The sequence below is a fragment of the Carcharhinus amblyrhynchos genome, chromosome X (genome assembly GCF_965287045.1).
Source record: "Carcharhinus amblyrhynchos chromosome X, sCarAmb.v2.hapA, whole genome shotgun sequence".
NCBI lineage: Eukaryota > Metazoa > Chordata > Chondrichthyes > Carcharhiniformes > Carcharhinidae > Carcharhinus > Carcharhinus amblyrhynchos.
Genome location: NC_137359.1, coordinates 15,693,420 through 15,706,364, shown reverse-complemented (window position 1 = coordinate 15,706,364; position 12,945 = coordinate 15,693,420). Strand labels below are relative to the sequence as shown.

The 12,945-nt window shown below is 48.6% G+C and overlaps 1 protein-coding gene across 1 annotated transcript in view; it reads left to right on the top strand.

The window, feature by feature from the left end:
* LOC145361843 (integrin alpha-7-like) overlaps positions 1-12,945 on the top strand; it is a 149,429-nt gene that overhangs the window by 65,545 nt on the left and 70,939 nt on the right. Inside the window, 4 exon segments of the mRNA XM_080217811.1 lie at positions 1,694-1,821; positions 5,093-5,172; positions 7,084-7,339; positions 11,369-11,500. Of these exon segments, the coding sequence (XP_080073937.1) occupies positions 1,694-1,821; positions 5,093-5,172; positions 7,084-7,339; positions 11,369-11,500 (596 nt within the window).

Here is a 12,945-nt window from a genome sequence, read left to right as displayed (position 1 = left end):
TGATGGTTATGGGCTCATAAATGTTATCCAATGACTTTGAGTTGCTGTATCGGAGAGGGATCATGGGAAAGATACCAACTTCCCTCACAGCTTCTGTTCTGGCTCATTCTTCAGAGCACGAGCTTGTGAGTGCGAAGCCAGCACTGCAGCAGGAAGTCAGGCCGCCCCAGCATGCTTTGAGAACTTTTAACAGGTCGTGACTGTTTTGGTACCGGAAGGGCAGCAGCCTGTTTGAGCACAGCAAGATCCCATAAACAGCAGTGAGCTCATCCAGGCCTTTTCCTTGTTTGTTAAGTCATGTCTAGAGTCATCGAGGTTTACAGCATGGAAACAGGCCCTTTGGCCCAACTTGTCCATGTAGCCCTTTTTTTTTTGAACCCCTAAGCTAGTCCCAATTGCCCCCATTTGGCCCATATCCCTCTATACCCATCTTACCCATGTAACTGTCTAAATGCTTTTTAAAAGACAAAATTGTACCCACCTCTACTACTACCCCTGGCAACTCATTCCAGACCCTCTGAGTGAAAGAATTGCCCCTCTGGACCCTTTTGTATGTCTACCCTCTCACCTTAAACCAATGCCCTCTGGTTTTAGACTCCCCTACCTTTAAGAACCTGTTTGGTCGATGGCTAAGTATTTGTCATGGCAGCGGGGAGAATTCTCCAACTGCACTTCGGGAAATAGCACCAGAGGATCGATTGCATCCATCAGACAAGGGCCTGGGTTTGGTGTCTTACCTCAGGGGGCACCTCTGACAGTGCAGTGCTCCCTCGGTACTGCACCAGAGTGTCAATCTCGGGTCCTTGGAGTAGCACTTGACCCAACAACCGCCTGATTCAGAGGTACGCCTACTTGTGAGCCTGGCCTGACAAGTTCTCGATTTTAAGCATGTTCTTTGTTAGGGTAGGAGCAGTGAGAATGAGACATTGGGTGTGATTTTCCAGCCCCCTTCCCGCCAGTGAGATTTTCCAGTTTTGCCCCCCCCACCCCATATCCCTGTGCCTCTCTGGCAGATTTTCCCAGCAACTGTGCAAAAAGACTTTAGCATGACTGGAAGACCTCACCAACGGTTAATGAGATTTTTCCAGTCCTGCTGAGGTCAACCCTCCCCCCGTGGCAGGTTCCCCAGCAAGCGTGTCAAAAGCCCATAGACTTGGCATGACTGGAAGACCTCACCAGTGGTTAATGAGATTTTCCAGTCCTGCTGAGGTCGACCCTCCCCCCGTGGCAGGTTCCCCAGCAAGTGTGTCAAAAGCCCATAGTCTTGGTGTGACTGGAAGATCTCACCAACAGTTAATGAGATATTCCAGACCTGCTGAAGTCAACCCCCCTCTACCCCTCCATGGCAGGTTCCCCAGTAACTGTGTACAAAGCCTGTCGACTTTGGCATGACTGGAAGATCAACAGTCAATGACTGGAGACCAGTCCCCAAGTCAGCTCTGGAGCACCGGACTGATTTTCTGTCCCGTTGAAGCTGTACATTGGCTGATGTCGGAAGTGGACTGGGCGAAGTTATGCCAAAGAGGTTGGTGCCCCTGGTTTGTGGCAGCATCATGCCACAGACCACGGTGTGGTGTTCCGTGGTGAAATGATGCAGATAACGCTACGGCCTGTCAGTAGGTTTGGGCACAAGGCCCCTGCAGTTGGTTAATGTGGCAGCCTGATAATGGTTTCTCCTCTTCTTTCTCTGCAGGATTCTGGTGGGAGCACCTCAGGCCCGCGCCCAATCTCAACAGTTTGCAAATCGCACCGGAGGACTCTTTGCCTGCCCGATAATAACCGAAGATGATAAATGTGACCAAGTCGAAATTGATAACGATGGTCAGACAAACTCTTTCTCTGCGTCTGTTCCCTCCCACCCCATTAAGCCTTGTCGGTCGTTAGGTTTTAATTTACTTGTGACTGTCAGCTCATGCTTTCTGATTGGTTCTGTGCCCGCTCGTGTCTGAGCCTCCTGATAGGTTGCTAGGCAACCACTCCTCCCTGGATGGTGGTAACCAACTGGCCAAAGACATAAATCAAAGGAGCAAGAAAGAGTTTTAAGTACACCGAGATTAGAAATGCAGAAACTCGAAGAAGCAGGAGGCCATTCGGCCCTTTGAGTCTCCTCCACCATTCATTTTCATCATCGAATTCAATATCCTGATCCCTCCCCCCTCCCCCCTATATCCCTCGATCCCTTTAGCCCCAAGAGCGATATCTAATTTCTTCTTAAAATCACACAATGTTTTGGCCTCAACTACTTTCTGTGGGAGTGAATTCCACACATTCCCCACCCTCTGGGTGAAGAAATTTCTCCTCACCTCAGTCCTAAAAGGTTTACCCCTTATCCTCAAACTATGACCCCTAGTTCTGGACTCCCCCCACCATCGGGAACATTCTTTCTGAATCTACCCTGTCTAATCCTGTTAGAATTTTATAAGTTTACCCCTTATCCTCAAACTATGACCCCTAGTTCTGGACTCCCCCCACCATCAGGAACATTCTTTCTGAATCTACCCTGTCTAACCCTGTTAGAATTTTATAAGTTTCTCTGAGATCCCCTCTCACTCTTCTAAACTCCAGTGAATATAATCCTAACCGACTTAGTCTCTCCTCATATGACAGAGCTGCCATCCCAGGAATCAGCCTGGTAAACCTTCGCTGTACTCCCTCTATAGCAAGGACATCCTTCCTCGGATAAGGACACCAAAACTGCGCACAATACTCCAGGTGTGGCCTCACCAATGCCCTGTACAATTGAAGTAAAACATCCCTATCCCGATACTCAAATCCTCTCGTGATAAGATTGTGAGGGATGAGTGAAATTCTTCACGATATTCGTCAAACAAGAGCACCCGGAGGAAACCCACGCAGACACAGGGAGAACGTGAAGACTCCGCACAGACACCCGTGGACCAAAGCTCTCAATTTCCCTCCCTAAACCTCTCCGCCTCTACACCTGCATCTCCCCCTTGAAGACAATCTTTACAATCTGCCTCGTTGGCCAAGACCATCTCCTGCAGTGTCTTAATGTCTCCTTTGATTTGTTAATGCATCTTAAGAGATGTGACAATATTAATAGTGCTATATAAATGCAACTTGTTGTTGTCAGAACTTAGGAACAAGAAGCTGGAGTAGGCCTTTCAGCTCCTTGAGCCTGCTACATCGTTTTATTAATTTGTGGGACAGAGAGTCATTGAGGTTTACAGCATGGAGATAGGCCCTTCAGCCCAATTTGTCTGTGCCGCCTTTTTTTTAAAACCCCAAAGCTAATCCCAATTGCCTGCATTTGGCCCATATCCCTCTAGACCCATCGAGAGGCTCTTCCCGCTCAGAAAGGACAGCAGGACTAGAGGGCACAGTCTCAAGATAAAGGCGGGGGGCGGTTTAGAACGGAGTTGAGGAGGAACGTCTTCACTCAAAGGGTGGTGAATCTCTGGAATTCTCTGCCCGTTGAAGTGGTGGAGGCTGCCTCGCTAAATATTTTTAAGACGCAGGTTGATAGGTTTTTGATAGGCAAGGGGATTAAGGGTTATGGGGAGAGGGCAGGAATGTGGAACTGAGACACGACAGATCAGCCATGATCTTATTGAATGGCGGGGCAGGCTCGAGGGGCTAGATGGCCCACTCCTGCTCCTATTTCTTATGTTCTTATGTTCACCCATGTAACTGTCTAAATGCTTTTTAAAAGACAAAATTGTACCCGCCTCTACTACTACCTCTGGCAGCTCGTTCCAGGCACTCACCACCCTCTGTGTGAAAAAATTGCCCCTCTGGACTCTCCCCTCTCATCTTAAACCTATGCCCTCTAGTTTTAGACTCCCCTATCTTCGGGAAAAGATATTGACTATCTAGCTGATCTATGCCCCTCATTATTTTATAGACCTCTATAAGATCACCCCTCAGCCTCCTATGCTCCAGAGGAAAAAAGTGTGTCACTGGCTGGCCAACACTTATTGCTTATCTCTAACTGCCCTTGTTCAGAAAGCAGTTGAGAGTCAACCACATTGTTCCGGGTCTGGAGTCACATGTAGGCCAGACTGGGTAAGGACGGCAGATTTCCTTGGCTCCAGGACATTAGTGAACCAGATGGGTTTTTCTGACAATGGTTTCATGGTCATCAGTAGATCCTTAATTCCAGATTTTTATTATTGAATTCAAATTCCACCATCTGCCATGGCAGGATTCGAACCCGGGTCCCCAGAACATCAGCTGAGTTTCTGGATTAAGGGTCTAGCGATAATATCACTAGGTCATTGCCCTACCCATTCAAAAAAAGTCACGGCCAATCTGATCGTAACCTCAAATCTGAACCCTGCTGACCCCCGATAACCTTTCACCCCTTGTTGATCAAGAACCGAAGCTGCTCTGCCTTAAAAATGTTCAAAGACTCTGCTTCTGCTGCCTTTTGAATAGAAAGTTCTAGAAACTCACCACCTTCTGAGAGAAAACATTTCTCCTCGTCTCCATCTTAAATGAATGACCCCTTACTTTTAAACAGTGACCTCCTAGTTCTAGAATCTCTCACAAGAAGAAACATTCTTCACATCTGCTCTGTCAATACCCCCTCAGGATCTTCAAGATGGACTTAGACTTTGTTTCAGAGGAGTTTTTATTGTGTGTACACTCGGTTGCAATGCTGTTTTTAGGAGGGGCAGCACTTCTTTGTCATTGGGTAGGATTCTTCGTAACTGATGCAAAAAAGCTTTTGAGTCATCAGATTGGCCAACAATGAAGGGGCAATTTTAGCATGGCCAATCGACCTAACCCGCACATCTTCTCACTGTGGGAAGAAACTGGAGCACCCGGAGAAAACCCACGTTCTCCCCTGCGTCTGTGTGGGTTTCCTTTCGGTGCGCAGGTGGCTATATCATCCCTTAATATCCAAAGATGTGCACGTTAGGTGGATTGGCCATGGCAAATGTGTGGGGTTACAGGGATAGGGGAGGGGAGAGGGCCTGGCTGGGGTGCTCGTTCTGAGAGTTGGTGCAAGCTTGATGGGCTGAATGGCCGCCTTGTTCGCCGTGAGGTGTTGATGAATATGTGTGGGTGTGACCGGATTGTTTGAGTGCAGTAGCCGACCCGTCGTACCTCCTTCTGTCTTTTGCAGTTGACCTGAGGCGGGAGAGTAAAGAAAACCAGTGGCTGGGAGTGACTGTGAAAAGCCAAGGAATTGGAGGGAAAGTTGTGGTGAGTTGATGGTTTGGAAAGATTAATAACTTCACCTTGTTGGGAAAGGCAGGAATGTTCAACAATGATATTTTTGAAAAGCTGTCAACTAGTTACAGGCCATATTAAATTCAAAATCAATTTGAACCTCAGATGTCTAAAAATATTATTCAGGAGTAACATTAGGAGGGTCAGCACTGGTTACAGAACTTTAAGGATATACTGGGTTAATGAGGTATAAATAATGCTACTTTTTTGCTATAACTTAATGATCGCCTCAGTTTTGAGGGAGCTCTTCAACTCTGTAAGTTACTGTGAGGAGTTTAGACAGGAATCACGTTGACTGGGGATTTTCGCCAGTTACCGAGTTACAGCCATGGCAATTAGCCTCAGAGCCCCCATTAGCGGCAAAACCAAAGGTCAAACCTGCTACTCATGCTTGCCGTCCGGTGGCTGCTTCCGGAACGCTCATGGATGTGGACCATTCTCCCCCCATGGTTGAGCAGTTGGCTGACACTCAGTGCCTGGTCCCCCACACAACGTGTGGCTGCATGGGTGAGCAAGTGTGGGACAGCATCCCAACGTTCCCTGAGGAGATGCGGACAGCAAAGTCAAACCCAGCATTGGAAGTACCCAGGGAACCGAATGGCACACAGCAGTGGAACTGATCTATCAACAGAGCCACTTCAGGGGTAATCCAGGCCTCTCTGCCGAGATTCATCCATTAATCTTCAGTGTCAGGCTCTCCCCCTCCCCCTCCCATCCCCCTTCCATGCTCCCCACCCCCCCGACCCTCTCTTAATGTTAGCTGCACCCACAGGAAGAGGGAAGGGAAGCAAAATGAGCGGATGTTAAAGTGACTCTTTTTGCTTTGAAGTGTTTTGAACTGGTTCAGGCTCTTTGATCACATGGTTCTCTCGAAATAAAAAACCTAAACCGGGGTTTACTCACCTTCACAATACAGGCAACGACTTGTGGCAATCTGGCCACACAACCAGCTTATCCCATAGCTGGATGGTTCTGAGATCAAATCCCCATCCCAGTCGCTCCACTTTTACCCACATTCAACTGGGCACAGTCACCCGACAAACGTACCTTCCTGTAAGCTTACCTCTTATCGGTCGACTACCTAACACCATTAACTGCATTGAAACCAGCTCTCACTTTGGGGACATGGAGGGGGGGTACATTTGGAGGCAGTCATTCACGTATAAAAGGGGGAAATGACAGTAGATGTCTAAAGGGACTGATTTAATCTCCTTGCTAAAACACGATGGGCAGGATTTTACAGCCTCGCTCGAATGGGACTGGAAATTCCCGCCTGTGGTCAATGGATAGGGGCAGCATGATGGCACAGTGGTTAGCACTGCTGCCTCGCAGCGCCAGGGACATGGGTTCCGTTTCCGGCTTGGGTCACTGTCTGTGCGGAGTCTGCACGTTCTCCCCATGTGGGTTTCCTCCGGGTGCTCCGGTTTCCCCCCCACAGTCCGAAAGATGTGTAGGTTAGGGTGGATTGACCAGGCTAAATTGCCCCTTAGTGTCCAAAAATGTGTAGGTTAAGTGGATTGGCCATGCTAAATTGCCCCTTAGTGTCACGGGCTAGTTGGGTAAATATGTGTGGTTACAGGGATAGGGCCTGGGTAGAGTCGTGGTTGGTGCAGACTCGATGGGCTGAATGGCCTCTTTCCACACAGTAGGGATTCCATGATTTCCATGGTCTGCCCCTCGGCCGCTCCGATTCTGTGGCGGGGGTGGGTGATAGAACTCCAGCGGATTGCTCTTTCAGAGAGGGTATAGCCATTGAGATAGGTTGGCCTTGGAGCAATGGGGAGGGGAGGATGCTCAAGGGGAAAGACTTGCTATGGAGGAGATGGGCCAAATGGCCTGATTCTGTGCTGTAACTCTTTCACCGCTATCCTTTCTTGCCCGCAGACCTGCGCTCACCGATACGAGGTGAGGCAACGCGTGAACCAGCCGGCGGAGACCCGCGACATGATTGGCCGCTGCTACGTGCTGAGCGAGGATTTGATGATCCGGGACGAGCTGGACGGTGGCGACTGGAAATTCTGCGAGGGGCGCACGCAGGGGCACCAGCGCTTTGGGTACTGCCAACAGGGCATCGCGGCAGGCTTCACACCAGACAACCACTACATTTTGTTCGGTGCTCCAGGCACCTACAACTGGAAAGGTCAGCTATTTCCAACCTTGTGTTGGCGTGATTAAAAAAAACTGGCATCTTTTGCTTTGGCAACCACCATAAAAACATCATTAAGAGATCCGCTTAACCCTCACCAAACAAATAACAAAGAAAATCACAGCACAGGAACAGGCCCTTCGGCCCTCCAAGCCTGCACCGACCATGCTGTCCGATTGAACTAAAACCCCCTACCCTTCCGGGGACCTCTATTCCCATCCTATTCATGTATTTGTCCAGACACCCCTAAAACTCACTATTGTATCTGCTTCCACTACCTCCCCCGGCAGCGAGTTCCAGGCACCCACCACCCTCTGTGTAAAAAAAACCTGCCTCGTACATCTCCTTTAAACCTTGCCCCTCGCACCTTAAACCTGTGCCCCCTAGTAATTGACTCTTCCACCCTGGGAAAAAGCTTCTGACTATCCACTCTGTCCATGCCCCTCATAATCTTGTAGACTTCTATCAGGTCGCTCCTCAACCTCTGTCGTTCTGGTGAGAACAAACCAAGTTTCTCCAACCTCTCCTCATAGCTAATGCCCTCCATACCAGGGCAACATCCTGGTAAATCTTTTCTGGACCCTCTCCAAAGCCTCCACATCCTTCTGGTAGTGTGGTGACCAGAATTGAACATTATATTCCAAGTGCAGCCTCACTTAGGTTCTATAAAGCTGCAACATGACTTGCCAATGTTTAAACTCAGTGCCCGGGCCAATGAAGGCAAGCATGCCGTATGCATTCTTGACTACCTTCTCCACCTGCGTTGCCACTTTCAGTGACCTGTGTACCTGTACACCCAGATCCCTCTGTCTATCAATACTCTTAAGGGTTCTGCCATTTATTGATGTATTGCCACAGGACAGTCTCAGGCTATGTATAGTTTGAGTCTCAGTTCCTCCTTTTTTCCAAACACTACCTCTTCAGAGTTCGGAGGTGAGGAAGAAAAGGTTCCACCCCTGCGATTGGGTGACTGCCCCGTGCCCACCCTGGGTTTTGGGCCAAGCTCTTGCTCCTCACTGTTGGCATGGGTTGCCACTTGAAGTGGGTGGTTCAGTGTGGAGTGTGTTACAAACCAACAGAAGCCGTGGCGAGCTACCTGCACCGTTGGTGGCAGTTACACAGCTGACCGGGATGTTAGCCATGTCCCGCTAACTGTGAGCTGCCACTGGGGGGCAGCTGTGAGACCAGGAGCCTTCCCGGTTAGGTGGTCAAACCAATCATTGCCAGTAAAAGGTGCCAGCACCAGGGCATCTGTTGTGTCCGAGGTGGACTGTGTGGCAAGCTGTCATACCCTCTATCCTTGGCTCTGCCCATGCAGTGGTAGCAGACATGCCTACTCAAGGTGGCAATTTCCACAGATGGATGTTTGTTACCCAGACTCCATCACTTGAACACGTCCATTAGCCAACAATTCTTCCATGACAACCGACTCCATGGAAACACAAAAGCTGTCAGAATTCCAAAGGGCCCAAATTATTTTCATAGAAACATTGCCATCACCAATAAGAGAAGCTCTAACCGCTGTCCCTTGACATTCAATGGTGTAACCATCACTGTCAACATCCTGGGGGTTACCATTGACCAGAAACTCAAGTAGACTCAGTACATAAACACTGTGGCTATCAGAGCAGTAAGAAGTCTCACAACACCAGGTTAAAGTCCAACAGGTTTATTTGGTAGTAAACGCCCCTAGCTTTCGGGGTTTGCCCTTTCGTCAGTTGAGTGCCAGTCGCTGGGTCAAAATCCTGGAACTCCCTCCCTAACAGCACTGTGGGTCAACTCACAGCATGTGGACTGCAGTGATTCAAGATGGCGGCTCACCACCACCTTCTGAAGGGGCAACTAGGGATGGGCAATAAATGCTGGCCCAGCCAGCGATGCTAATGTCCCACGAACTAATTCAAAAAAAATTACAGTGCAGAACGTGCCATTCAGCCCGGCGTGTCTACACCAGCTGAAAAAGAGGAAAAAGAATCCAGACGCTTGTGTTAATCCCATTTCCCAGCACTGTGTCCATGGCCCTTGCTGGTTATAGCACTTCAGATCCAAGTGGCTTTGAAATGAGTCAAGTGTTTCAGCCTCAACTATCACCTTAGACTGTGAATTCCAGACACCCACCACCCTCTGGGTGAAAAAAGCTTTTCCTCATTTCCGCTCTGATCTTTCTGTTAATCACCTTAAATCTATGCCAATGTTAATTGACCCCTCAGAGAGGGGAAACACAAATAAGGGGGGGCACGGTGGCACAGTGGTTAGCACTGCTGCCTCACAGCGCCAGGGACCCGGGTTCGATTCCCAACTTGGGTGACTGTCCGTGTGGAGTCTGCACATTCTCCCCATGTCTGCGTGGGTTTCCTCCAGGTGCTCTGGTTTCCTGCCACACTCCAAAGATGTGCAGGTGAGGTGGATTGGCCATGCTAAATTGTCCCTTAGTGTCCAAAGATGTGTACATTAGACGGACTAGCCATGCTAAATGTGTGGGGTTACGGGGATAGGGTAGGGGAAAGGGCCTGGGTAAGATACTCTGTCAGAAAGTCCGTGCAGGCTCGATGGGCTGAACGACCTCTTTCTGCACTGTAGGGATTCTATGAAAGGGAAGAATGTGCAGGGTTCTAGGGAGAAGGAGGGAGAGCGCCACTCGATGAGGTAGTTATTTGGAGAATGGGTGCTGACTAGGTGGGCCAAACGTGCTGTAGTAATTCTGTGAATTCCCTCAAGGAGCCTTCGATGGATAGATTGTAACTGCTCATTCGAAAGCTTTCAGGTCCATTTCGTGGAGAAGGGCTGTTTTGTTTCAATTCATCTGTGGGACATAGGCACCAATGGCTGGCCAGCATTAGCGTCCAACAATGTGTCGGTCCCATCCCTAGTTGCCTGAGGGCAGTTGAGAGTCAACCACATTGCTGTGGCTTTGGAGTCACAAGTAGGCCAAAACAGGTAAGGACAGCAGATTTCCGTCCCTAAAGGGAACCAGATGGGTTTTTCCAACAATGGGTCATCAGTAGATTCTTAATTCCAGATTTTTTTTTACTGAATTCAAATTCCAACTTCCACCATCTGCCGTGGCAGGATTCGAACCCGGGTCCCCAGAACATTAACTGAGTTTCTGGATTAATACGCCAGTGATAATACCATCGCCTCCCCATTGCTATACATTCGAAGAGAGTCAACTCTCAGTGAATCAGTAATTTAAAGTCATGCTCCACCATTGTTATTGGTTGAAGCAAAATGTTAGAGGGAAAGCATTGTATGAAGTGTGACTTCTATTAGACACATCTATTGACGAGGTAGTGCAGGTCGCAAATTATCTCCAGTTAGTCTGAATAGTCAAAGGGGATCAAACGCCCATGGTTCTCAGCAAGTATTGCTACACTGCTGGGAACTGATTTTAAACTATCGGCAGACATTTAGAGAATGCTTTCTCTTAACTTCCTAGAGTTAGCAGCTGCCCACTGGAAAACAAGGCTCTCCGAGTGTGCAGAGCTGAAAAGATGTTTGATTGTCAAAAGAAGATAATAGCAAATCCATTCGTGGGGAAGGCGGCAGGGGGGGAGTTGTGACCTTCTCCCCCACTCATTTTGAGGTCAGGCAAAGCGTCTCTGAAGGGCTCATTTTGCTCTGAGCTTTGTCCCCACTTCGAGATCCAGGCTGGGCCTTGGCCAGTTCAACCCTCGAGTAAGTTGCCATTCCCCCAGGTCCCTGTCCCTGATCCCACTTCCAGCCTATTTGATCAAATTTTGCATTTAATTCCATCCACCCCACTCCTTCCCAATCTAGTTCCAAACCCTAGTTCCTGCTGACTCATTGGTCGACAGGAGAATTCAGCGGTCCTGATGGCCTAATCGGGATCCAGAAGCCGAGTTTGGAAGGCTGCGGATGAGGTGACGAGGATTTGATTAATCCCACAATCTTAAGGCAGAGGCCCTAAGCTGGGCTGTGTACTGTTGCTAATGTGTCGCGGATTTATCTAGGGGGCAAGCTGTGTTTTGTGTCTTTGTTTCATTTAACTCTTGATATTTTTAGGTAATGTTCGGACAGAACAGTTGAGTCATTCTTTGGTCTACTTGGGCATCTATGACGACGGTCCGTATGAAGCGGGTGATGAAAGGAAACAGGAAGCTGAACTGGTCCCTGTACCTGCCAATAGTTACTTAGGTAGGATAACCTAATCAGTGCAGACAGAGAGAGGTGACTGGAAGCTTCCCAAGATGGCTGAGAATTCCATTTCAGTTAAACGGCAGCATAATTTACCCTCTCCACCCAGGTCCCTCTCCAGGGTCAAATCTGGTTTGGTTCCCTGGTGGCCATTTTGATTTTTTTCAATGTACTCCCAAACTTTGCTGTGCTTTGCAGGGAGGATGCCACATTTACTTGGTGTTACCATGTTGTACCACAATGCATTGTGGGTTGTCCCTCCTTGCAAACATGTTGCACCACAATGCATTCTGGGTTGCGCCCACCTCTCCCCACCCACTAACGAGGCACGGATTGTTCTGTCTAAGGCCACTGTCTTACTGGATGGTGCCCTATCTTGACCCAGTGTTCACCATGTTGACACCATAGCCACAACATTTATCTTGGAGCATATTGGCCTCCATGGCAACCTTAGCTCTTCCTGTCCCTGGGAGCAGGAATTGCAATGAAACTGGTATCCGGGGGGGGGGGGTCATCTTGAGTAGCAAATATGTTCCTGCTTATTCTGAACCGCACAGTACTCTCTCTCTCTCTCATAATTTGAAAGTCATCAACATGACTGTTTAACCGTGGTGGAACCCTCAGCCACTCGTTCAGTCACCTCCCTCTGTCGCGCATTGTCTTTTGGATTCTAACTCATCTTCTTCTTTTCCCCCTTCTTCTCCCTCCACCTCCCATCCATCTTGAATGCACAGGTTTAATATTTCTGACAACTACCAGTAGCTCAGACCCTGATCAGTTGGTTTACAAGACACCGGACCCTGCTGAGAAACCAGCGAGAAGTCCTCACGACGTAGCCCAACATAGTTACTTAGGTTTGTAACTGCGCATGTGGCAGGGAAAGTGTGCAGCCATTCCCTCTTGTGTCTATATCTGTGTCCCAACATTTTGTGAGGCCTAAACAAAAAAAATGGGGAAAAATACCCGAATCCTCACATTGTTGTGTTTCATTTACAAGCCTCCATATTTCTGCACACTTTGATGGTCACATGAATGTCACTGCTTCCTGTTGGTCAGGCTCCTTAGCAACACAGTAACCAATCGTGCGCTTGATTCAAGCCAAGATGGCGGCACTCGGTCAAAGCAATCTTCATCTGCCACAAGATGCAAACCCAAGATGGCCGCCCTTGGTCAGAATAGTCATTGTTTGACACAAGATTCAAACTCAAGATGGTCGCTCTCAGTCAAAATAGTCATCGCTTGGCTCAAGGTTCAAACCCAAGATGGCTACTCTTGGTCAAAATAGCCATTGTTTGACATAAAATTCAAACCGAAGATGGCCGCTCCTGGTCAAAATAGTCATTGTCTGACACAAGTTTCAAACCCAAAATGGCCGCTCCTGGTCAAAATAGTCATTGTCTGACACAAAGGTTCTGTCATTGAAAGAGGGTATTTTAATTTTGGTT